The sequence below is a fragment of the Camelus ferus genome, chromosome 9 (assembly GCF_009834535.1).
Source record: "Camelus ferus isolate YT-003-E chromosome 9, BCGSAC_Cfer_1.0, whole genome shotgun sequence".
Lineage (NCBI taxonomy): Eukaryota > Metazoa > Chordata > Mammalia > Artiodactyla > Camelidae > Camelus > Camelus ferus.
This window is the reverse complement of record NC_045704.1, coordinates 28,371,835-28,398,251: the sequence shown is the minus strand read 5'-3', so window position 1 is coordinate 28,398,251 and position 26,417 is coordinate 28,371,835. Positions and strand designations below refer to the sequence as shown.

The following is a 26,417-nucleotide window of genomic DNA, read 5'->3' as shown; positions in this document are numbered from 1 at the left end:
CTCTTCATGGCATTAGCTAAATTTGGAGCTAAAATAAATGAGCTACCTTAAAAACACAAAGTCAGTGGCTGAAATGTTACAGTGTTCACAATGACACAGGTTTGACTCAATATGTGATGACAAGGAGGAGAGCACGTGTCAGTGGGAGCACACCGAACTGTTCTGAAATCAATTATTAGATTATTATTGACCTATAGTATTAGCAAATAACAATGCTAACTACAATTAAGATTCAGAAATGGAGAAAATATTGTAACTAAGTGAAAATAAAATAAAAATATGAACCGTGGTGACTGATTTAGAGTCAGGTAAAAACTAACTTAAAGCTAGGAAGGAAATTTACCCAGATCTTCTTCAACAGAAAACAGAAGCTAAAATTGAACCAAGGGAAAACCCTTGCCAAAAACAAAAAAGAAAAGAAAAGAAAAGAAAAATATTAAGTAAAACTGCAACAAATAGAAGAGTCCAGCTCTTTTTGACTCCTTATGAACAGAAAGAAAATAAGGTGAAAATATAATAAACTACATGAAGGTTACAATAAAGACAATGTTTTCAGTTTATATTCTCATGTGGACCAGGAACTGATGAAGAAGAGACTACAGTAACTGGCAAGCAGGGAGAGCTGGATAGCTGAGATCAAGAAGAAAAAGAAAAAACTTTCTCCATTGCCTATGTGAAATAGGCAATGGAGGAAGTTGGGGTATCACTTGGCAATCCAAGAATTTAAATACTAAAGGCAACAAATAAGAGATGTGGAGACACCTTATAGGCAAACGGGCAAAAAACAGTTGCTAATACTCGGTTTTAGCTCCTGTTTTTAGTACTCTGTAAACATTAGTTCTTTTAATCCTCAAAAACAAGCCAGTGATAAAAATACTATAAAACCCCATTTAACACATGAAGAAACAGTCTCAGAAAAGTAACATGCTCAAGGTCACATTGCTAACAAATGGCAGAGCCAGCCTACCAACCCACACACTCTAACTCCTCCACAACTTTATACTGCCTCTTATGAACATCTCAAAATGTGAAAAGGAAGTGGGAGAATTGAAATTATTAGGCCTTTATGCATTCAAAACCAGACCTTTATATTGCCTCTTATGAGTACCTCAAAATGTGAAAAGAAAATGGGGAAACTGAAATTAGTGAAGCCTTTACTGCATTCAAAACCAGACCATCTGCATTCAAAAACAGAAGAGTGAATTGCCCCTAAGGAACCTAGAGCCTATTAATGGAGTTCTTTCAGCAAAATACCACTCAAGTCACACATCAGACCTATCTACAAAAGGCACAAGCCAACGGTAGTGGGAACTCAAAAGGGACAGCATTGTTCACCAGGTTGTGGAATCAAGGAAGACTTCACCAAAAGAGCATTTTGGATAGGATCATGACTTTACATCAGTTACTCCCCAGGGTTTTCAAGATAAATTTCAAACTTCTTGGCATGGCACTTAAGGCCCTCCAAACTACGTCTGGAGACAAAAAGGAAAAAAAAAAAAAAAGAAAAAAAAAAAAACAAAACACTAGGTCTGTAGAAATGCCAGGGAGAAAAGATTATCCTAAGTGAGATGCTTATACTGGAGTTATTACCAGTTCAGGTTCCAAAGGATCAGAGCATCCTATTTTCCCCGTCTCCATAAACTCTTAGTGCACTGAAGGCAGGCACTGCAGCTTATTCTTTTTTTAACACTCCTCTCCACCAGTCCAGGCCTCCATACGTCTTAGCATGTGGCAGGTGCATGCACAGCAAACATTTTCTGAAGCGAGTATAAATCATGGGAGACAATCACCAGACCACTGTGCGCCCAGCCAGGCTGCCTGCTACCATCCAGACCTCTGGTGTTGACTAATTTTAAAGCTACCAAGTCAGAGACAAAACACACGATCCACATGCAATAGGTGGAACCTGTGGATCCAGATACCACAAACCAACTGTGAAAGGACACAACATAATTGTGAAAGTCTAAACATGGACTAGGTATCGCATGAAGAATTCCTTGCATTACATGTGGTGATGTGGTTATGCCTTAAAAAGTCATGTTAGACACATAAACTTAAAAGAGTATTTATGAACGAAAGGTTTCCCTTAAAACACTGAAAGTAGGCAGTATGGCGGCAAGGGGGAGGATGAAACAAAATTGGCAAAATGTAGCTAACTGCTGTATCCTTCGGTGTAATACACTACTTTTGGTGAATGTATGAAAATTCCCTCATATAAAACATACACGGCACACACACCCAGGCGCTGTTTTTCATCGTAAGCCCCGAGGGAACCAGACCCAGAGGGTCCACCTGCGGCATCTAGGATTCTGAGAACGACCTCAGCGAGCACAGACCGATTTTCACTCCCGCCGGACTCCACGCTGACCGAGGAAGCGGCCTCTTCATTCTTTCAGCACCCACTATAAACGCCTTTGGAGAAAGCTGAAGTCCTGGAGGGCGCCGTGCACAGTTAGTTCTCCCGGTTTCTACGCTGGACACTGCCCGGCGACCCAGTGCCTCAGAGGCAGCGAGGACCCCCTTCGCCCCCCTCACCACTCGCGAACCCTACAACTGCTGCTGGGCGCTCGGGGGGGCGGGCTCCGCGCAGTGACGTCACGGCGGGCAGTGCGTCGGGTCAAAGTTCAGCCCCGCCCCCGCTTCCCCCTCGCTGTCTCGCTCGGCCTGTGCTGCCGCCGCCGCTGTGGGCCCGGCTCCACTCCGTCTGCTCAGCCGCCTTCCTCTGTGAGCGCTGCCCGGCGGGCCGCCATGGCGAACGTGGCCGACACTAAGCTGTACGACATCCTGGGCGTCCCGCCCGGCGCCAGCGAGAATGAGCTAAAGAAGGTATTGGGGAGCTGGCAGGGTGTGAGGGTCGCGGGCCTGCGCGGCTGGGATCGCCAGGCCGCGCTACGGAGCGGCCCGCGAGCCGGCGGCGGGCCCAGGCTGGGGCCGGCGGCGAGACCGGCCTGCTGCGGGCCGCGCACTCCGGCCTCGGCTGACCTTGGGCCGCCGGCCCCGCCCGCCCGCCCGCAGATGCAGCAAATAAAACCCACCCCTGCGCAAACACGACGAAAACGCTTCCTTCCTCCCTCTCTTGGCGGGTGCCCGAGGCCGGGAGCTCCCGGGAGGCCGCTGCCTGACTGGCCCTCCCCTCGCCGAGGTCACCACCCTGGAAAAACAGGTTGGACCGAGGCGCCCAGCGCATCCCGGTCCCGGGAGAGGAGTTGTCTACGCCGCGGACGTCGGCATCCGAGCCGAGTCGAGGCTGGGTCTGGGCCCTGGAGGGAGGGTTGAGGCCGCCCTCGCCGGGTATCTGCGGATACTTGGGGATGTTTCCCGAGAGCCACGGCCGCAGGAGAGGGAGTCTCCCTTGCTCCCTTGCCCACTGGCCCTGAGGTAGCGTGGGTCTGGGTGCATTGTTCTGTGGGCAGGTAACCCAAATGTTCTGTACCCACTTCAGGAAGAAGCCGTGGGTCCCAGCCAAACACCTGAGTGTACGCTGACTAAAAATAAGTAGAAGGCCTCATTATCGCTCCTTGCGATGCTGCAAATCTTTCATCTCAGGATTTCAAAGCACGTGAGGCGTTTGATTAAGCCCCACAGCATCTTCATGGGGCTTAGAGTATCCGGATTTGTAAGCTGAGAAAAATGAGAATGCTCGTTAGGCAGTGGGACGGGTACAGTTGAGAGTAAAAGGACTTCCTGTTACCTTACCGGAAATGCTCGTCCGTATTACATAATTCATGGGTCTGTGAATGAACGCTTAAATGCTTTTTATCTGAGCCACTGGTATGTATGTCGCTTCTCTAAGGCTGAGGTCACTCCAATCAAGACCCCAATCAATCCACCATATGAAAATAAAACATGGTTTAGGAGCTTATCTTGGCTTTTTCCTGATGTTACAATGAGAGGAGCCGTCATGGGCAGGGATTCTTACCTTAGCCTAATTTTAATAGTAGTGATTTTCAGCTTGTAAAGCTGAACAATCATTTCTCTTTAGAGTTTATTGGAGTCTTGTTCTGGTTACCGGCCATCAAAGGCATTTGACAATAGTGAAAATGTGGAATTTTTCAATGTTTCTCTCTGTGGCTTTGTTTCATTGTCTGTATCTGGCTTCAGTGTAACCTATTTTCAAGTGTAACTACTATCTGCTTTGTTATATTAAATTAGTAAACAGTATTAGGATAGAAAATGCCTGAGAATAAAGGACATTTCTGGAAGGTTATGAGTTTAGAACATTGCTTCTCAGAAAATTAGTACTCATATCTGGTCTTTGTATGTAACTTTTTTTTTATCTTTTATTGAAGGCATACAGAAAGTTAGCCAAGGAATACCATCCTGATAAGAATCCAAATGCTGGTGACAAAGTAAGTTAAGATACTTGAGACTTTTTTTCAGTTTTAAACTTAAATTGCCCTTCTTGAAAGGAAAAAAAAAGAAAAAAACCCAGGAATGTTGTAGGAAAAGTCCATCTATGCCCAAAGAACCAAATTTTTATGTCAAGAGTATTTTGGTTTTGTGATGGGAATTACAGATGGGACATTCTGGCCTTGGTAGGTGGTAAATAGGACCAGAATCAAACCAAAGGTAATTTGTGGCTTTCTTAGAATTAAATGAATCCTAGATTCTTATCGCCTTTCCCCAGTCTTCTATTTGAAAATCCAGTTTTCCTATTTTTCTTTTTTTTTATAGTTCAAAGAAATAAGTTTTGCATATGAAGTACTATCCAATCCTGAAAAGCGCGAGTTATATGACAGATATGGAGAACAAGGTCTTCGGGAAGGTAGCGGCGGAGGTGGTGGCATGGATGATATTTTCTCTCACATTTTTGGTGGGGGATTATTTGGCTTCATGGGCAATCAGAGTAGAAGTCGAAATGGCAGAAGAAGAGGAGAAGACATGATGCATCCACTCAAGTGAATACCTTTTTTCTTTTTTAAAAAAATTAAGAACTTTTTTCCAAGTAGAAGTACTCAGTAGAAGAGAGAAAAATTATCAAAAAAAAAAATTCTGTTTTTCATCAGGAAAAAAAAAAAACCCCTTCCATTTGCTTTGCTGTTCTCATTGGATGACTAGATTGAATTTAATAACCTATTTTACTAAGAGATCTTAAAGGATGATTGATGTTTTTACAGAGTAGGATGATGGTTTTGGTATATGCTTCCGAGGCTGCTTGTTTTTAAAAATTTCAGCTGTGGAGATTCCTTTTCTTTGAAGTAGTTACATCTTCCTAGTTACTTTTTATTTAAAAACTTACAAAGTGAGTGACTGGCTAGTTTGTTGACATGTTGTAGTCACTCTTTACTTGATCCTCAGTGTGAACTCTCCAAAATTGGTTTCCATGGAGGTTGCTGGCTCCAAGCCTGACATTAACCTGCCAACATATGATAGATTGTCTGAACTCGGTCTTAGTCTGTGAACCCAAAATGAAAATAACTTTGTGAAGTCTTTTATCTTGTTAATTTTTCATGAACCAATAATGGTTTTACTAGTAAATGCCAGAGAATGAAGTTCAAGTGTTTCTTCAAAATATTTTATATTATCTAGTTTATACATTTGAGTAGGTAAGAGGAAGTAAAGCATAATTTTTAAAAATTTTCCAGTTACTGCAACATTTCATTTTGGTGGCATTATAATACTCCATTCCATGATTTTCTATAGGAGAGTACCAGTTTTTTTCCATAATAAATAGTGCTGCTGTGAATATCTTTATATACAGCATTGTCTCTCCTTGGCAGAGATTCCCGGGCACACATCAGTGTTTTGAAGCTGATAAATAGAAACTAAATTGGCTTGTAGAGGATTCTGCCAGTTAGCCCCATTGATGGAGAGTGTCAGCTTTGCTAGACCCACATTTTTCCTTCCTTTTGCCATGTTTATTGAAATGAGGATTTTTCTGCCCTTTTAGATTGTAGTGCTGCATACTAATTGCAATTTAGTATGTTAGGAGAATAAGACCTACGTATCATGCGAATGGTTAGGTTAAGGGTTCTTAGGAGAAGTATAAAAGACATGCAACCAAGCGCTTTGGCCTAAGGTTAAGCTGTAGGTAAGCAGTTGTTTGGAACTGCTGGTAATGTTTTGACCATAAGTATTTTCTTACCCTGCCTGGAATGTATAAAAGGGTTAGCTTAAAAATAACAATTCTAAGAAAGTTTAAATGCTTATAAAATAGTATAGATGTGTTGCAAAGTACTTTTAACTTTTTTATTTTAAACTAAATGTTTACTACTAAAGGAGATTTAAAAACACAATGAGAATGTAAAACCAAATTAAATGCATTGCTTCCAGATTCTAAATGAATAGTATTTTTGAGATTTTTGATATACATAGTTTTTTTGAGGTTAATTTGGAAATGAATGGTCCTGCAATTCAAATATGCTATGTGAATAAAAGTGAGTTGGGTTTTATCAGTTGAATATTTTTAATAAGCTTTTTAACTTGACTATTTTGGGGTCATAGACTCCTTTTAAAATTTTGTAAAAGTTGCTCAAATATACAATTTTGCTTATAATTCACTGAGTTCTTCAGACCTCTAAAACTTGTAGGCTCTCTTGGAAACCTGTCCTCTGTCACACACTGTAGATAAGGCCATTTTTTTTTTTTTTTTAAGACATAGGCAATCTGAGTGCCTCCCATAAGTTGTAATACAACTGTGTAGCCTTTCTGAATTGTTCTTGGAGGGAGCAGAGGTTTATAGTAGGACATGGACTCTGGAGCCAGGCTGCCTGTGTGATCTTGGGCAAATTACTTAACCTCTCTGTATCTCAGTTTTGTCCTGTAAAATGGGAATAATAATTGTACCTCTTTTAGAGGGTTGGATTAGGTGGAGGGCTCTTGCCTAAGGCCAGAAGGTGTGATTCTTGAGTTGGTGCAATTACCAGAAAATGCAGTACAGCAAATCGCTAACCTGATCCTTTAGCATCCGGCTTTGAGCACCACATGTATTGTTTATAGCCATAAAATCTTTCTGCTAATTTGAGCTACAAAATAAAACTTACTCAGTAGACTAATGTAAGATGCTCTTGAATTCTTTGTTTAAAAGGTTATAGTGGAATTTGCTCTATCAGCAATCACTTGTGTCTTGTATTTAAGAGAACTTGGCGAAATTTGAACCTAATTCTTTTTTCTCCAGAGTATCTTTAGAAGATCTGTATAATGGCAAGACAACCAAACTACAACTTAGCAAGAATGTGCTCTGTAGTGCATGCAGTGGGTAAGTGTGTGTTCTGGCTTATGAAATAAACTTTATCTGTTTCAGTGGCACATTGAGTTGATGTCAGATAAAATTGTTCATGACTTCAAACTGACTGCCCAACCCAGAACATTTTCTGATATCTCTGAAAGTCAGTTTAAATACCAGTCATTGGGGGGTTGAAGATGAAGATGAGAAGCACAATTCCTGTTTGTCAGGGCCTATGTGGAAAAATCTAATACATACTTTCGCTTGCTATAGCCAAGGCGGAAAGTCTGGAGCTGTTCAGAAGTGTAGTGCTTGTCGGGGTCGAGGTGTACGCATCATGATCAGACAGCTGGCTCCAGGAATGGTACAACAGATGCAGTCTGTGTGTTCTGACTGTAATGGAGAAGGTATGCATGCCAGTATTTCTTTGCTTTTATGTTGGAGTAGATTGCAGAAATTGTAGAGGCTTACAGTTTTTCTTTTTCAACGTGTGTTCATATTCATCTTACTAAAGATACAGAGAGTTCCAAAAGAAAAATGCAAAAATAATTTCCTTATGCATAGGCCCAGTGAACACAGAATAACAGTAAATTTATATTATATGTAACATTTAAAATAACATGTGTCTTTTCATTCCAAAAAGATGGGCAAAGTCTTTTGTCCCTTTATATTTTAAATGGTTTTATTTGATAAAAGGGAGACAGCAAATTGTTCAGTTCTCATTCTGATAAGTAGAGGATTTTTACTGTAAGCTTTAGTTAGCTTTCGAGCATAGATAATTGGGATTGAAGCTCTTACAGAAGTAAATATTTTAGGTTTTGTTGGCAGAATGATTTCTGAAACTACTCCTCACCCCTGCCCTTTTAGCACTTGTATAGAGCTGCAGACAATATGTGAACAAGTGGGCATGACCATTTTCTAGGTAAACATTACTTACAGAAATAAGAGCATGCCCAGTTTGGCCTGTGAGCCTTAGTTTGCCAACTGTTGTTCTAGAGCAGTGCTATCTAAAAGAATTTGTCTGTAATAATGGGAAGGTTCTGTGTATACAATGTCTAGTGTAGTAGCTGCTAGCCACCTGCGGTTGAGGAACTGAATTTTAATCTTTATTAATTTAAAATTAAAATTAAACAGCCACAGATGGCTAGTGGCTACCATATTGAACAGCACAGTTATAGAACATCCTTTTCCAAATTATTTCTGAAAGTGAAAAGATAACTTGGTACATATGATATTCTCCTGAGAGTCTCAGTGCATTTTACCTTATTAAAGTTGCTAACAGTTCTCACCATCAAGAAACCAAAGTTTTCTGAAATTTTTTTCCCATGTGCCATTATCATTTTAAGGAACTAGTGCTTTACAGAACATACTCTGCAGAAGCAGTGTTCCTGAAGTCACTGTACATGTCATCTAAGCATAAAAGTGTGCCAATAATCAGCCTTCAGAAATTGATGCTGTTTTTTTCTCAATATACATACAACTTCAGTTTTATTTTATTATAGCACTGATCAAATGACTCCGAATAATACATAGAAAGAAAAAGAAACTTGTCCTAAACATGGTATGAAGGTACTCAGTGCCAGCTCTCATTGGTTTTGGAAATTTTCAGTGGTCGTGTACCTAGATAAAGGGAAGGTCCATAATAGGACACCTGAGGAGGGTTTAGTCTGTGAAATACAAAAGATCTGGGACCAACTAGGCAAGGTAATAATGAGTCTAAAAGATAACTTAAATTTTGATTTGGGTTGTCTCTGTCCATTGTTAAATTCATGTGAAGCTAAGGCTGGAAAAATAAAGCAGCTCTAGCATCTGACCACCTATTCTGTTTGCTTGATTCTTAGGCTTTGTTTTAACTTTAGGAAGTAAAGTCAGGAGCTAAGTATTGTTTAAGATACATTCTACTCTGAGACAGAGGAGACTGGGTAGCTGGATCCGCTAGATAACCTGCAGTAAGATGTGAGTTTTTGTTACTAAGAATGTTATTTTAAACAACTTGAGGTAGCAAATTAAAGAAGTTTAGAAAATTTATTTAGTGAATAAAGTGTTATCAAGATCTATCTTACTTAAGAGTACATTATAGTACCCTTGCTGGAAGTTTGAACGACTTCTTTTTCCAGGAGAGGTAATTAATGAAAAGGACCGCTGTAAAAAATGTGAAGGGAAGAAGGTGATTAAAGAAGTCAAGATTCTTGAAGTCCACGTAGACAAAGGCATGAAACATGGACAAAGAATTACATTCACTGGGGAAGCAGACCAAGCCCCAGGAGTGGAACCGGGAGACATTGTTCTTTTGCTACAAGAAAAAGAACATGAGGTAATTTCCTTTTTTGTTTGTTTTGTTTTGTTTTTGCTTTAGAAGACCAGAAAAGGGTCTTGTGTGCAAGGTACAGGTTAAATCAATTTGGGTTTCCTGGAGCAACACTGAACGTAGATGAATTTGTTGAGTAGTTAAGACTGTGTTCATGAGAACTGGCTTGTTTAGCAGACCAGCAAAACAGGTGCTGTCAGTAGCACTGTAGGAGTTGGTCTTGGTCCCAGCTCCACCATTGACTGGCACTGTAACCTTAAGTAATCCTGTTACCTCTGTACCCCAGTTTCCTTGTTTATGAAAATAAGGGGGGACCAGGTGACCTAAGGCAGCTTAGTTTTCACTGTGAAACTCCTTTGACGGGTAGTGAGTGAACAGGGCTTTAGTCCTCAGTGCTGCTCTGTTGATTCATTTTACTTTGGGTGTGCATGTGAACTTCTTGAAAGAATAGGTTCTGGGGTTGTAAAAACATTTTATTTTTGAATTTGTGATTGAATGTGTATTGTATCTGTTATGTACAAGGCAAGCTGAACTGGGCTAACGATGTGGCCTGGTGTGTGTTATTTTGATTATACATACCATTGCATCTGTATTTTTTAATGTGCAGAGAGTTTACTGTAGGTTTTTATTCATGAAGAATGTATCTGAAGCTTTGGTGTAGTTGCCCACATTCTTGAATATTGAAGCATTTGACAGGGTTCAGGCCCAGAAGTTGATCACATTGCCATTTCGAGTTCCTTTGAAAGTCTTTAGGTCACAAGTCAACCGCGTTTTTTAGTTTTAATGTTTTCTCCCATTCAATGGTGATTTCTACAGATAAGTAAAATTTTAAAATCACTTCAAGAATCCTGTAGAGAATAGAGCTGTATTGAGATGCAGATTCTGGGAATTTGATTAGATTCATTCCCTCACTAGATTGTGACTCGCTTTTCTATACTAGCCTTTCTCAAGGTGTACTAGTCAAATTCCTTGCCTCAACAAAGCTATAAATTGCTATACATCTTGGCCCTTTGTGAATATTGCCAAACCTGCAAATGGCAAGGGTCCCTAGATTGCTTTAAAAAATGATAATTTCTAGAATTCTGCCTTAGTGTTGTGGGTTGAAATATTTGTAACTCTTACAGGATTGCCTTTTAACTGGCATTTTAGCCACTCCTTATTTGCTCAATCTTACCTTCCATGGACACTACCATAAAAGGCATAAAAGGGAGGAAGATAAGAGAGACAGCCAGATAATTGAGACATATATAGTCTGCTTGGGTATAGAGTAAACTGTATTGTGAGATGGTACAAACCACATGTGGATATTTTCATTGATACATCATTGGAGTAGTTTGAGAGCAGTTATCGAATGATGTCTGGCAGTACAGCAGTGGGAGGGTAGTGAGGAAGTTAAGAAGTAATGTTTATTGGGGTGAGGGTAGACTGAAGCATTGGAGGTTTTGGTATGTCAGACTGATGGTGAAAATTTTTTTTACCCCTAAGTTCAATCTCTAATGTTGTTCTATAAGTATATTGGGATTTTAAAAACAGAAATAACTAGTCTTGGAGACAAGGGACTTAAGTTCTGGCTCCCATTTATTAGCTTTGGCCTCTCTGGGCTTGGCTTTGCACACTTAAAAAAAAGTCCTCCAGACAGATTCTGTAAAATAAAATGAGATAACTAATAACTGCTTTCTTTCTTGGAGCCATGGGGGAGGCATTTGGAAGTCAGTCACCTCTAAAATTATTGGCAGTGGTGGAATTGCATGGAATTTCTAACAGATAGCAAATGTTACTGGTTGTCTAAAGTAGAAGATAGAAGATGATAAAGGTTAGAATGAAAGTTCAACTAATAAGAGGTCAAAGGTTGTTCCTTCCTGGTTTTTTGTTTTTTATGAACGAGTAAAGTAAATTTGAGCCCAAGATGAGATTTAGGCATCTTGTTTAATTTATACCACTGAAAATATTCTTAACCTTCTTAAGAAAAATAAACTAGTTTGAACTAGTTCACGAACAAGCTTATAGTTATTTTTCTTTGGGGCTTCCTTTTTTTTTTTTTTTTTTTTGCTCTCAACACTTGTGTTGAAGGAATTGTGAGGCCATGAGATCAGGGTGGGTACTGTAGCTAAAACAGTATAAATCTTCTGATCAAAAAACAATTCAGTTTTGAGAGTGCTGAGTATGTATGTATAGGCACCTTTCAGTACAGGTGTGTGTGTGTTTGGTGATCTCACTGTCATAGTGCAGTTACACAGCAAAGAGCCACAGTATCTGGTGATGTTAGTCTCCTCTGCGCTCTGTTTTTCTATTTCAGAAATTTTTGTAACTTCTAAGTGTTATGCTGCGTGGTTCTTAGTCGTCTCTCCTCATTAGTCTTGTTTTTCAAAAATTTCCGGGCCATTCTTACCTTTTTGTTCTCTGTTTGAATTTTAGCATCAAATTGTCTAATCTAACCACCGCTCCTGCTGGTCCCTTCCAAAAAATCGATCCTGTATCATTTTTTATTGGAATCACTTTTAAGTTGAGCTGTATCCAAGAACATAATATGCCTTCTTGCTCCCTAATTATATAGCTTTAACCAGAGGATATTTGGTTAAAGATGGTTCTTGGAACAATAGTAAGATACTCAGAAACACTAGCATTTTACAGTTGCAAAAGCATTGAAAAGTCCTGCCTTAAAGAAACATTATTGAAATTAATTTTTCCACCCATTGTGAGAGACACCTGCATAAACTTGCATAGATAATATATTTGCAGTGAAGTTATGGATTGCAGGGCCTGGCCTCCATGGTTTCTGATGCAGAGGGTATGGGATGGGGCCCGAGGATGTGCATTCCTAACAGCTTGCCTGGTGCCGCGGAGGTTGCTGCTCCAGAGCCACTGTCAAGATGATGGCTTGAGATTTAACTTCCCTTCATAGGTAGATTTAGGAGCGTAATTTAGAAAGAGAGGATATCTTTCAGATTTCCTCTCCCCTGTGAATGAACCAGCCAGCATTATTCTTTGGAAGAGAGACTTGTCTTGAAAAAAAAATCTAGGTGACCTTTCACTGCAGTTAATTTGTTTCAACTTAACTTTCAGAAGTTAAGTATAGATATTTATAAATTCTAATAAGCAAAAGTTATAAGTTGGGCATTTGTGAAATTGGATGTATTTTTTCCTGAACGTTGAAAGCTCAGACACTTTTTTGTTTTGTTTTGTTTTGATTTTGTTGGCGGGAGGTAATTAGAATTATTTATTTATTATTTAATGAGGGTGCTGGGAATTGAACCCAGGACCTTGTGCATGCTAAGCACATACTCTCCACTGAACTACACTACCCCTCCGACACTTTTTTTTAATGCTTATTGAGTAACTTTTGCATTACTTAGTCTATAGTCTTAATAGTGTAATAATAAGCCAACGTTAGCATTTGTTGTTTGATTTACATTTATCTAAGCAAGTTTTGAATTTGAGGTCAGATAAAGCTTGTTTGTACATGTATGAAGCATGGGGTTTGAGCCCCTTTACTGGCTGAGCATTCCTGATTCAGCTTTTTATGTTGAACTTGGACCTTCCCCTCCCCCTGTTAGGATTATGTCTGGAGGAGACTCAAAGGTGATTCTATAGAATCCCACTGGGCCTTCTACACTTTTTTGCTCAGAGGCAGGGTTAGGAAATGGGCCATAATTGTACAGTATGCCTGGTTTTGTTTTTGAAGCCTCAGCTGTGCCTTATGAACCATTGTTTTCCCAATTCCAATTCTTTACTGATAGAAATTTATGGCATATTAATTGAAACTAGCTAAATTTCCTAATATAATTTTAGGGAGTTAGGGATGGTGGCAGTTTGGCTTTTGCAGCGAATGGTAGAATTAAGGTTTTGAAATTGATCCAAGGAACATAGCACAGCAGACTGTGCCTCCATAATTTTTTAAAGGGATGTTTCTTGTGTGCTTTATTTGTAGGTGTTCCAGAGGGATGGAAATGATTTGCACATGACATATAAGATAGGACTTGTTGAAGCTCTGTGTGGATTTCAGTTCACATTTAAGCACCTTGATGGACGTCAGATTGTGGTGAAATATCCCCCAGGCAAAGTAATTGAGCCAGGTAAATCTTGATTTTTGTCTAATCCAAGATTCTGTGTAATTTTTTTTACAATAGATGACTCTCAAAAGAATACTAGTAAGCACCTTTCTTCTTGGATAAAATTCTTAATACTTTCCTCTTTATTTACTGGAATAATAGGATGTGTCCGTGTAGTTCGAGGTGAAGGAATGCCGCAGTATCGTAATCCCTTTGAAAAGGGGGATCTTTACATAAAGTTTGATGTGCAGTTTCCTGAAAACAACTGGATCAACCCAGACAAGCTTTCTGTAAGTGGTCTCTAAATTTAGGCAACAGATGACTTAAAGTTTAATGATAATTGTGTTTCTTGTTTACCTCCCATTTGTTTTTAGTGCTAAGACTGGACCACGCAATTTGTTAAATTTTACCTATTTGAGTGGTGAATAAGCTGTCCTGTTATTAAAGCAAAGATAGCTGATGTAAAAGTTGATGGGGCTAAGCAGGGAATATAGTAAAGGAGTAAAGCAGACTGGGTGTGAGGTAGTGATGGGAGGATTGGGGCTCCCTGGAGAGCAGATATCTCATCTGAAGAGGGCAGTTCCCCAGCTTAGCATCTGCTGATCCATGCAGGAAGGCATGTCTGGTGTGAAATTTTCTAGTGTTTAAATGTTGGCAACTAGTTCCAGTTTTTGTTTTCTAAGCAGTAAATGAGTTGCACAAAAGATGTCTGCAGATTTGGTCTGTGGGTCATCCATTTGTGATCTCTGGCTTATAGTACAAAGATTTTATTTTAACTGTCAGAGAAGCATATACAGTGAATTATACCAAAAAATAAGTTCATGATCAGTGAAGACACCTTCCAACTAACCTACTTTTTGTTTATTTTAATGAAGGAACTAGAAGATCTTCTGCCATCTAGACCAGAAGTTCCAAACATAATTGGAGACACAGAGGAGGTAGAGCTTCAGGAATTTGATAGCACTCGGGGCTCAGGAGGTGGTCAGAGGCGTGAAGCCTATAATGATAGCTCTGATGAAGAAAGCAGTAGCCATCATGGACCAGGAGTGCAATGTGCCCATCAGTAAACTCTGGAAACAAATTGCACAGGTGGATTTTGTTTCCACGTTTGCCTGGTTTGTTTTCCGCAATCCAGCTGGAGAGTCTGGAGAGATGAACTGATGGACATCTGTTGGTCTATGTGTAACTTTTAAAATTGGTATAGTATCTACAGAGTGTATAATTTAAACTAACCACAAAGCTTTACATCTTCATTTTGACTGTTCTGTAGCAGAATAAAGCACTTGAAAGGAAATAAGACTCCCTTTCACACATGGGTTATGAGTTTCAATCCTGGTATCTGTGCTTGATTTTTACCAGTTTTGTGTAGATTTTATGTTTCATATTTTAAATTCATATCCCACATTGTAAAGTTTGTGTACAATTTGTCCTGAAGCTTTGTGTTTGGCTGCACCTGCATAAGCTGCTACAAATAGAATAAAGAATTTCATAGCCTGTATCTATCATTTAGATGCATGGAAAAAATGGGCTTTGCACACAATGGGTTTGGAGCTGACTGGGAACAATGGAAAAAAGTAACATTAGCTGAGTTGTGGTTGTAAAATTTTTCAGTTTTTTTTTCCCCTTTCTTTTCTTTTTTCTTTTTTTTTTTTCTTTTTTTTCTTTTTTTTTTTTACCATCTTGTGAAAGGTTTCTGAAATGCGATAATAAAAAGCAGTTGGTGTAAATTACTCTTTGTCTTACATTTTTAGAAGGAAGAACATATTTTGAACTGTAAAGTGTATCCTTAAACTGGAGAATGTATCCTTAGTTCTGCTTCTTAAACAGCCCTTAAAAACCCATTGGTCTGAAGCTTATGCCTCAGGCACATGCCCATTTTATAGTTCTAAAAGGCAAAGGAAAGTTTGATAATGTTGGTAGAAACAGGCTTTATTGGCTTCAATTAATGCTTTGTAGAGTCAAGGACATCTGAGTTATGTAACTCATAAGTAAGTTATGATCCTGAGCACTGGGGCCGGGTTAACCTAGCCTCTGTATCTCCCCACTCCACCGACTTTTTGAAAAATAAGGTAACAGCAAATCAACATTAGAACCATGTCTGCATAGAACCTGTTAAAATGCTCTGTTTTCATTAAATGTTAAGTTAAAGATTCTCTTGTCTCTATTAAATTGAATATTTGAGATTGGGGGAAGCATTGATTATTACTACTATTTTACAGAAAAGTAAGACTGATAGGCTGGTATGAGAAAAATCAGGTAAAACTGCTATGAAAAGGATGTTGTATCACTCTTTCATCTTTTATTACCTTCCTTTCATTCCCACAGTAGATATTTTTAGCACACACTTTAATTTTAGGGAAAAGACATCAATGGCACATTTTACATTTGTAAAAGAACAAATGAGAGAAAACTGAAAACTAAAAATTTAAAATGTATTATGCCATCCCTGGGCCTAATTGTAGTACTTGTAGTTTACTTCTAGGTGGACTAGAACCTAAATGGAAAAAAAAAAAAAAAAAAAAGGGGGTGTCCTGGCATCGATCAGGGCCTGTAAGGTTTAAATTATTGCCCTGTCCACTCTACCTCCGTTGTACAAAATCTTTTACAACCAGCCTGGGCAAGATGCAACAGCACAGTAGTTTTGTATTCAAGGTTACTTCCTCACAACCACTTAAAGCATAAGAAATGCAGTGGCAATACAAAGTTTGTAGCCTTTCCAATAAAGGTTTATAAAACAGTTGTTCAGTGTAGTTTTTCTTTCAGTTCTACCCAGGCTTTTTGACTACAGTAGGGAAAACCATGTGGAAGGGAATAAAATCTTTTAAGATCTGTTATTTAACTCAGTCTACTGGCTCTACTTTGTAGGGCATCTGTCTGGAGAATAAACATACAGTATCACCAGTACAAAGAATCTTATAACAGCTTTATTGAAATATTCATATACCATTAAATCTCCTTTTTTTTAAAAAAAAAAGTGCAATTCAGTGGTTCATAGAGTTTTGCAATCATCACTGCTGATTTCAAAACATTTTCGTCACCCCAGAAAAGAAACCTTAAATCCAGTGGTATTTACTCCCCATTCCAATCCCCAGCCCCTGGTGCAATCACTAATCTAGTTTCTGTTTCTAAGTGTTTACCTATTTCAGACATTTTCTCTATAAAATGGAATCACAGTGTATGTGGCCTTTTGTGAATGTTCATTTATTATGTTTTCAAGTTTCATCCCTGTCAGCACTGAAATAGCATCACTTTCATTTTTATGGCCAAATAATATTCCATTGTATAGATACACCATACATTGGTTTGCCCATCCATCAGCTTGTGGACATTCGAGTTTTTTCCATTTGAAATAATGCTGTTGTGAACATTCATGTACAAATTTTCATGATATGTTTTCAATTCTTCAGGATAAACCTAGGAGTGGAATTGCTGGGTCACCTGGTAACCTTAATCTTTTAAAGAACTGCCAAACTTTTCCCAAAAAAACTGCACCATTTTACAATTCTACCAACAATGTATGAAAGTTTCAGTTTTTACACATAACTGCCAACATTTGTTACCTGACTTTTTTAATACAGCTATCCTAGTGGGTATGAAGTGGTTTTGATTTGCATTTGCCTAATGAGTGATGATGTTAAAGCATCCTCTCATATGCTTACTGGACATTTGTGTGGAGAAATGTCTATGCAAATCCATTTCCCATACTTTATTCAATAGATTTTCTTAGTTTCTAGCCTATTTCTGTTCCAGGATACCATATTACAATTAGTTATATTTGCATGGGCTCCTCTTGGCTGTAACAGTTGTCAGATTTTCTTTGTTTTTGGTTGATGACCTAGACAATCTTGAATACTGTCAGATATTTTACAGAAATAATGAGCAGTGTAGTATTAATGTTACTTATGTAAAAGTTGCTTCTAACAGTACTAGCTGCTGGAATGAACGAGTATAATGTTTAAAAGAATAACCTGTTTCCTCTACTCAGCACTTCTGATACTACCTGGAGTTAATGCAGACCCCACAAGTTAAGGGCTTACTCCCACAAGATTGCCTCGTCTTCAGACACCAACCAAGTACCAGGTTGTCATCTGTACTTCTGACCAACTGGTTATAAATCAGGGGTACCCACAACCCTCTCCTCAGGTTCAATGGTTTGCTAGAATGGTTCATAGAACTCAGGAACACTTTACTTACTAGAGTACCAGTTTATTGTAAGAGATACAACTCAGGAACAGCCTAGTGGAATAGGGCATAATCATTGGTCATTGATAACTGAACTCAGTCTCAGCCCCTCCCCACTTCCCAGAGGTCTAGGGGTTGGGCTGAAAGTTCCAACCATCAACCCTCTTAGCATATGGTTGGTTCCTGCGGTAGCCAACCCCCAGGAGAGAGGGCTGTGCAACCCTCCCTTCAGGAGTCACCTCATTAACATAAATTCAAGAATGGTTGAAAGGGGCTTCTTACGAATAAAAAAGATGCTCCCTTCACCCCTATCAGGAAATTCCAAGGGTTTTAGGAGTTCTGTGCCAGGAATCAGGGACAAAGACCAAATGTACTTTTCTTATGCTATCCCAGGATCATAGTGTTACTTCAGTGAGACACTTAAGCACAACACTGTTGCATGTTGCAAAATGTAAAGACGTGTGTAAAAGTTTCTAATAGTCCTACTTGCATGAATGAATCAGTAGTGTTATTTCAGTGAAACATAAACTGCTCCCATCATCTGCCCACCTTTTGTTTAGTTGTTTAATTCCAATATACATATATGGTAGTATCAGAATTGTTAGCCCATGCCCCCATAGGAAAAAACTATCAACCACAGTACAGTGCTAAGTGTAGTTTCTTTTACCTTTAATCTTACAGACTCCATTTCCAAAGTTACTTAGGTCAGCACCCTCCCCACACCCGCTTCTGCAAGATTGTTTCTTATGTTTGTAATACAGTTAAATTGTGTGGTTGCATTCTACACTCTGTCCTAGGAACAGTCCCACCACCACCCCCTAAATGATTTTTTTAATCTGCATACATTAAGGGTCACTTTGTGCTGTAAAGTCCAATATGTCTTGACAAATGCATAGTGTCATGTATTTATTAATGCAGTGTCATACAGAATAGTTTCACCTTCCTGAGAAAATCCCCTGGACTTCACCTACTCAACTCCTCTCATCTCCCCCTCCTGAAACCATGACTATCACTTCTTACTGTTTTTCCTTTTCCAGAATCTCATATAATTAGTCATACAGTATGTAAGCCTTTTCAGTCTGACTTTCACTTAGCAATATGCATTTAAGATGTGTTCATATCTTTTGTGGCTTGATTGCTCATTTCTTGTTATTGCTGAAAAAGATTCCATTGTATGGATGTACCACAGTTTTTTTTTTTCCCTTGGTTGTCTTCACTTTCTTAATAGTATCCTTTGAAGCACAGTGCTTTTAAAATTTTATTAAGTCCAATTTATCTATTTTTTTGTTTTGTTGCTTATGTCATATACAAAATGTATAGCACTGGAGATGACCTTCAGTGTTCACTGTGGTATATAGTAGCTGCTTTTTTACATACAACAGGCTCTGGGAAGTACACAGGACATTGTAGATCTTATTTGGTAATTGATAATTTACTTGAGAAGCCTACACAAAGTTACTATTCAACAATAATATCAATTATTTCTTATGTATTCGCCCCAAGTACTGATTATGCTCACCCACATTCTTTTTTTCTTCCAATTTTATTGAAATATAATTGATAGACACCACTGTATAAATTTAAGGTGAACAGCATAATACTTTGACTTACATTGATCATGAAATGATAACCATAGTAAGTTTAGTGAACTTCCGTCATCCTGCATAGATAACAACATTAAAGGAATAGAAAAAAATTTTTTCCTTGTGATGAGAACTCTCAGGATTTACTCTCTTTCATATGTAATGTATAGCAGTGTTAATTATACTTATCATGTTGTACATTACATCCCTAGAAATTATTTATCTTATGACTGGAAGTGTGTACCCTTTGACTGTCTTCATCCAGTTCCCATTCCCCCTACCCTTGCCTCTGGTAATCACAAGTCTGACCTCTTTGGCTCTGAGTTTGTTTGTTTTTAAAGTATAATTGACCTACACCATGTTAGTTCCTGATACACAACACAGTGATTTGATATTTTTATATATTTCAAAATGATCACCATGATAAATCTAGTTGTCATCTGTCACATAACAAAGAAATTATATAATTATTGACTATACTCCTCACACTGTATATTCCATAACTATGACTCATTTATTTTGTAACTGAAAGTTTGTTACCTCTTAATCTGCCTCACGTGTTTCTCTCATCCCTCCACCTCCCATCCCTACTGGCAACCACTTGTTTATTCTCTGTATCTATGACACTGTGTTTAGTTATGTTTTTTCATTTGATTTTTTAGATCCCACATATACGTGAAATCATACAGCATTTGTCTTTATCTGACTTATTTCACTTAGCATAACACTCTCTAGGTCCATCCATGTCGCAAATGGCAAGATTTCATTCTTTTTCATGGCTGAGTGATAGTCCACTCTCACACACAGATATATATATATTATATTCCACATTTTTATACATTTATCTATTGATAGGCACTTAGGTTGCTTCCATATCTTGGCTATTTTAAGTAATGCTACAATGAACATAGGGTGCATATATCTTTTCAAATTAGTGTTTTTGTTTTCTTTGGGAAAATACCCAGAAATGGCATTGCTGGATCATATGGTCATTCTATTTTTAATTTTTTGAGGAATCTCCATATATTTTCCATAGTGGCTTCTATACCCACCCATTTTCTTGCCTTACCTTGCTAACCCATTTTCTTACGCCACTCCTTACTACCTTGGAAGTTTTTATATTCTTTCATTGTTAAGTAAACACATTCTATATTAATATAAATAACTGGAGTTTCATTATAAAGAGATGCATGTAATCTAATAGTTACTCCAAAAGTATTGTGATTAATTTATCTCCAGTTGCAAGAGATTTGATAAAATTCTGAAGCCCACATAATCGAGCAGACTTCTAGAGAATGTTGTTAATATGATTCTTGTTTGTTTTTAATTTCTGAAAGTTCAGTTAAATCTCTGGTCAAAGTGGACCAGTTGAGTCAAGCTAAAGATACTAGAAGACCTGACTTCTCAGCTGTAGGAAGAAAAGGGCCTGAGAAAGCTCTTTAGCAGGGGTAGATCGAGAACCTTCAGTGATGTACTTTAGCAGTCAATGTGTGAACAGCTAATCCCCTCTTGTAAGCCACAAATTATTTTTTCTGTTAGGAAGGCAGTACACAATTATTTAAAAAATCAAACATCACAGAACTATATGACTCAGAATAATGAATAACTCACCATTCCTCTCAAACCCCATACTCATCAGACTATCAATACAGATGGGTTTTTATTTTTCAAGATTTTCTTAACTGCATATACAACCAAATCTCCCATCTTTAGTCCTATTTACAGATGCAACCACTTTTACCAATTTCTCGTGTGTGTGTATGTAAAAATGGGATACAATTTATTTTACAGCTTTTCTTTGGTCTTATTATTCCTTTGTCATATTTGCATACTAATACATAAAGCTTTGTGTCTTCATTTTAATGATCTCAAAGTTCTGTTGTTTGGATGAACCATTATTCATTCTTCTATTGATAGATATTTGGATTGGTTCCAATTATTTCTCATTACAAACAATGATGTGCATATCTTCATAAATATTCTTTGTGCATTTGTATACAATGCACCGATTACAAAGTTAAGTTTCTAGTGCAAAGAACACTGGCACATAGTAGAACCTAAAGAAATATTTACTTAATGAAGGAAATGCCTCTTGATCATCTCAGCCAAAGGTAAGATCTGGAGGATCTAAAACAATGACCTAAATCCCTGAAAAGGAACTCTAAAAAAAAATACATCCCTGTTAGTATACCAGAACCGGGGGGACAGAACCAGAATGTGCTTAAAATCAATATAATCCAACAGTGTTAGACACCAGCAAATTTCTTAACATCTTCACCACCAAGGACCTCATACTGAAATATTATTTTGCTTGCCAAACAAGTTATGATCACTCACATTTTTACTTTATTAAGGCACAATTTTCAGTCTGAAGGCTCTAATGTAACTCACAGTGAAACCAAAGCCATAAAATGGGAATCTATATTCAAAGTGTCCTCTACTTTAGAGGACGTAAGCTTCATCAAGGAGAATGCCTGTGTAGGACACCTCCTGAGACACCAGAGGTACCCTTTTCAAGGAAACACCCAGCTACTAAAGACAGCCCAGTACCCAGACTCGTGTACTAAGCCTGACGCCCTGGAAAGTGGGCTTCCTACATGGGCAGTTGGCTTCAGCTGGACTCAGTCTCCAGGGTTCTGGCCTTGTTCAGGCATCGAAAAGGTGGATTCTACAGAGCTCACCAGGAGGGCTGAGCTATTTCCCTGGAGGCGTAGCTGATGTCTTGTTCCTAGTGCTTTTGAAGACCAGGCTCTCCAAACAAGCCTGTCAGTGTGGATAGCAGTGGCATGACAGGACAACATGGTAACACCCTATTCTATTCTTGTGCTCACCCGTTGACTCAGGGATGTCCTACTTAAGCACCTTAGGTTCTAGGTCCTCTCTCGCTTGATCCTAGACATTAGTCAATAGCTAGGTATCCAAAATTATCATCCTTGGAAAGACAGACAGTTCTGGATATTCCCTGTGTATCCCAACAGTCTAGAGGCATCCACAGTAGTGGCCCCGTTATAGGTCTTCATGCTGTGAATGCTTCATTTCTTGCTATCAAAGAAAAGAGATTTAACTGTTGGTTAGGCTCTTGTCATAGCTGATGCTTCAGAGGTGGGAAAGTTCCAAGACCAAGGATAGAAAAGCAGGGTTTCCACTGACCATCTCTGCCCTCACTTCTTGAGATACCCTCTGTGGCTTTGGCCTCAAAGAGCTTGTCCACAGAGCTTCCTTGTCTTTCCCCATGTTTACTCACTATTGATTACATTTGTTCAACACAAGGTTCCTTAAACTATTTAATATTTGGTCCACATACAATATTGAGAATTCCTTTGCCAATGGTATACATTTTTATCTGACCAAGATGTCTCAAATCATGAGTTTATAACGGTTGATTAACTTTCTGCTAACGCTGATCAGTACGTATTTACATCTAAGACATCCTGTGATTGCAATGAACAAAAACATACCAGTTATAAGAAGCACATCTGGAGGGGACAGTCCATAATACATAATTCATTGTCTTGTTAAAAATCCAAGAGTCTTGATCCACGGACAATTGTGAGTCCAGTGGTCTGTCTGTTAAGAGTTGGCACAAAAGACGTCAGCAAATAAAAAAGTGAGACCTCAGCACGCAAGCACTGCAGTGTACAGTGCCTACTTTTTGAATCCTGAGTTTGAATTCCTGATATAGTAGACCCACAAAGAGAAAAAAACCTTTCCTTGTTCCGACCACATAGCCTGGGTCCCTGTCCCACGTGGGTCACCTCAATTCTCTTTGCTTAAAGAGGACAAAATAGTCAGACCATGTCCAAAGTGTTAGGGGCTTATAATGGGCATTTTTTGTATTTTGTCTACCTTCATTCAACCCTTTCTCTCTGGGTACTCATACTCTGGTTTTCCTCTATAGCTGAGGACAGCAAACTACTGCCCATGGGTCAAATCTAGCCTGTTTTTGTAAACACAGTTTTACTGGAACACAGCCATACTCATTATTTTACATATGTCTCAGCTGCTTTTGTGTTTCCACAGCAGGGTTGAGCAGTGACAGCAAAGACCTTGTGTCTGTAAAGCACCAGACATTTACTCTCTGCCCTTTTACAGGCAAAGTTTGCCTACTTCTGCTCCAAGGGACCACTGCCTTCCTCACCCTCAATTCTTATGAATTAGAGCTGGTTAAGGTTGGGTTTTCCGTCACTTGGCAACAGAGTCCTACCTGACACGGGGGAAGCCCAGCCCAAATCACTCCCGCGGACTGACAGGCTCAGCCAGATGGAAGCTCGCCATCTCCCTTTATACCTCAGGGTGTGGACAGCGTCATCAAAGCCAACCAGCAGCACGGAATGACTGACACGCGCCAGGCTCAGCGCTTAGTGTTTTACACCTGTTACATCACGTGAAACCGACAAGAACCCTGTAAAGTAGAAATTATTATTGCCCCTGTTTGCAGGTAATGAAGCCAAATCTCAGCGATATTAAGACGTTTCAGAAGGGGCACATGGCCAGTTCAAGTTCAGACTCCCAAAGCCAAGGCTCTTCAATACGATGCTGTACAACCACATCGGCAGCCCAGCAGCTCTTTCTCCACGTCCCAGCAGCAGTCCTGTGTGGGGCTCCCACTGGCCTGCTGTTGGTCAATCCCGGAACCAGCCACTGGGGTCAGGGCACCAGGCTGGGTCACACGTCCAACTGTGAGCCTGAGGTGGGCCGTTCTCACCTAAAGATGTGACCTGGACAGTGACAGTGCCAGCATTTTCGTATAGAAGGGCTTGGGACTAGAAGGTGGTGGCATTTTACGTGTTTCCGAAACATCAGTTGTCCACATTTGTGGGGGATGGGCAGGGGGAGCCCTGGAGGTGGTGTGTTGCCTCCCCTCCCGGCCTTGGTGCTTCTGTCCTTTGTCACCTGTGACCAGCTGGAACATTGGGAGGTCATCCCAGAGGACCGGTTCTGACAGAGAGATGTGCGCCTGTCAGGGGTGGGGCTTGCAGGGCGGCATCTCAGTTTCCTTCCCTGCAACCTGGTCAGAAAGAGTCTGATCTGGCTATTAAACCAGTCAAAGGGTCAAAATGACTACCAGAAGGCATACAAAGTGAGAACGTACCAGAAAGGCTCATCTGTAGGTGGAAACCCGCCTAGTGAGCTACAAGGAGACAAGCTCTCCCCTGACTAGGATCTGGTGTGCACATCCACCCCACCCACCACCCATCCCACCCTTGCAGTGCACAGAATCTCTAAATTGACTTAGTCATATAATTGGCACAAGTCCATAATCCCTGTCTAATCCATTGTTGTCCGTCTTGGTGAGGAGGTTTCAAAGACTAGGTGCTCTGTTAACGTGTTCCTGGTATCAGGCATTGTTTAGGGACTGTGTGCCCAGATGTTTTCGCATTTTCATTGTACAAAGCTGAAATATGACTTAGAGATGGGCTCAGCTGCTAAGTTAAAGGACAGGGATTTGCTTTTTAAAAAAAAAAAAAAAGCACTGCCAGTAGGTATCGGATAGGTGACTAGCTCCCCCTGGTGCTTAAACATTTTTTTTATCTGGAAATTCCCTTTCTGGGCCTTTATCTTTAGGGAAATGATGATTGTGCAACAAAACTCAGTACAAGAATGTTCATTGAAATATTATGATTGTAAAGAACTGGAAATTACCCGAACATCCCATTAAATTTTGTTATACTCATTTAATGCATAGTATGCAGTGCTAAAAAAAAATGTTGTAAAGAATATTTTATGGCATGGTGTTAGTTATATAATAGAAAATGCATTATTCAAATATATGCCTCTGTAACTGTTCTGATAGGCTGTATATGAAGTTGAAAATAATGATTTTTCTTTGTATTTGTGGTTTATATGGTGTTTAAAATGTTTTTATTATGAAAATACATGCAAAGTATAATAATAAAATGAACCTCTATATATCCATTACCCCAATTCATTAATTATCATCAATATTTGGCCACATTTGCTTCACCTGTTTTTGCAAACTGACTTTTCTCTCTCCTGAAGAATTTTAAAGCAAATATCAGACATCACTGAATTTTATCTCTATATACTTCAATACACACCTTTAAAAAGGACATCCTTTGTGTGTTTACAGTGCCATTATCATACCTAACAAATAAACAATAAACAGTTTCATTTCTGCTACCTGGATTATATTCACATTTCCATTAGTGATTTTTCTCTTCTTTTTTCTTATCTGTGTTTTCTAATTTTTTTAAACAATAAACAACATCTATTATTACAAAGCAATTAAAAAAAATCCTTTGACTTATATATTTTTTTAGGAACACATTGATTGCATTGAGCAATTAAATGCTAAATCTGATGGGTCCAGCAAACTTCTAAAGACTAATAAGGGTTTGCAACTTTTTAGCTGCTTAATGATTGTTAAGAATTCTTCTTAAAGATCTGCCAGTTTAAGTATTTTAGGACAGAAAAATATTATGAGGAAAAATCTTTAATTTTTAAGGGAGAGACAGAGACATGGAAACAGAAAGAAAGTGAGAGAGACTGATTTCTGTAGTCAAATACTAGTCAGGTACGGCACTGTCTCAAGGTTACCCATTAGCCCACTGCTCCTGTTCAAAATCCACATTCCCACCTTCAAACAAAACTAGCCCAGCCTCCCTTACTGCTCTGATAAACCCGGCCACAGCTGTGGGCAGCTGTGGTCACACCACTTCCTCCTCCCACTTCCCTGTACTAAAATTCAGGCAGAGCAGTTTGTTTGAACATCTATCCACCATATACATATATATGATTTTATGAGATTTATGTTCTGAAAATGTTTCCTCCCAGTCTGTGGCTCGTCTTTTAGTTTCCTAATGGTATCCTTTAAAAAATAGAAGTTCTTAATTTTGATGTGATTCAGTTTATCAATTTTTTCTTTTATGAGCTATGCCTTTTTTGTTCTAAGAAATATTCACATCATAAGTCGCCAAGATTTTGGCTTAGGTTTTCCTCCAGAAGATTTATTGTTTTAGTGCTTACATTTAGGTTTGTGATCCACCCCAAATTTTGTGTGTGTGTGAAGTAGGAGTTGAAGTTCATTTGTTGTAGCACTATTTGTTGAAGAGACTTCCCTTTTCCACTGGATCAGTTTAGCATGCTTGTCAAAAATTATTGTGTCAACA

General features: G+C 39.0%; 1 protein-coding gene across 1 annotated transcript; it reads left to right on the top strand.

Annotated features, from left to right (window-relative positions):
* The first annotated feature begins 2,623 nt into the window (after window positions 1-2,623).
* Window positions 2,624-15,675, top strand: DNAJA2 (DnaJ heat shock protein family (Hsp40) member A2). The gene is made up of 9 exons (XM_032486248.1): window positions 2,624-2,826; window positions 4,290-4,349; window positions 4,675-4,898; window positions 7,118-7,198; window positions 7,439-7,572; window positions 9,283-9,479; window positions 13,402-13,546; window positions 13,685-13,812; window positions 14,398-15,675. The coding sequence occupies exons 1-9, from the start codon at window positions 2,749-2,751 to the stop codon at window positions 14,587-14,589; spliced, it is 1,239 nt and encodes a 412-aa protein (XP_032342139.1). The 5' UTR covers window positions 2,624-2,748; the 3' UTR covers window positions 14,590-15,675.
* Window positions 15,676-26,417: the final 10,742 nt, after the last annotated feature.

Coding starts and splice junctions, on each gene's coding strand:
- DNAJA2 (XM_032486248.1), top strand. CDS start 2,749: ATGGCGAACGTGGCCGACACTAAGCTGTACGACATCCTGGGCGTCCCG. Junction 7,199..7,438: donor CTCTGTAGTGCATGCAGTGG/GTAAGTGTGTGT, acceptor CGCTTGCTATAG/CCAAGGCGGAAAGTCTGGAG. Junction 13,547..13,684: donor AGGCAAAGTAATTGAGCCAG/GTAAATCTTGAT, acceptor CTGGAATAATAG/GATGTGTCCGTGTAGTTCGA.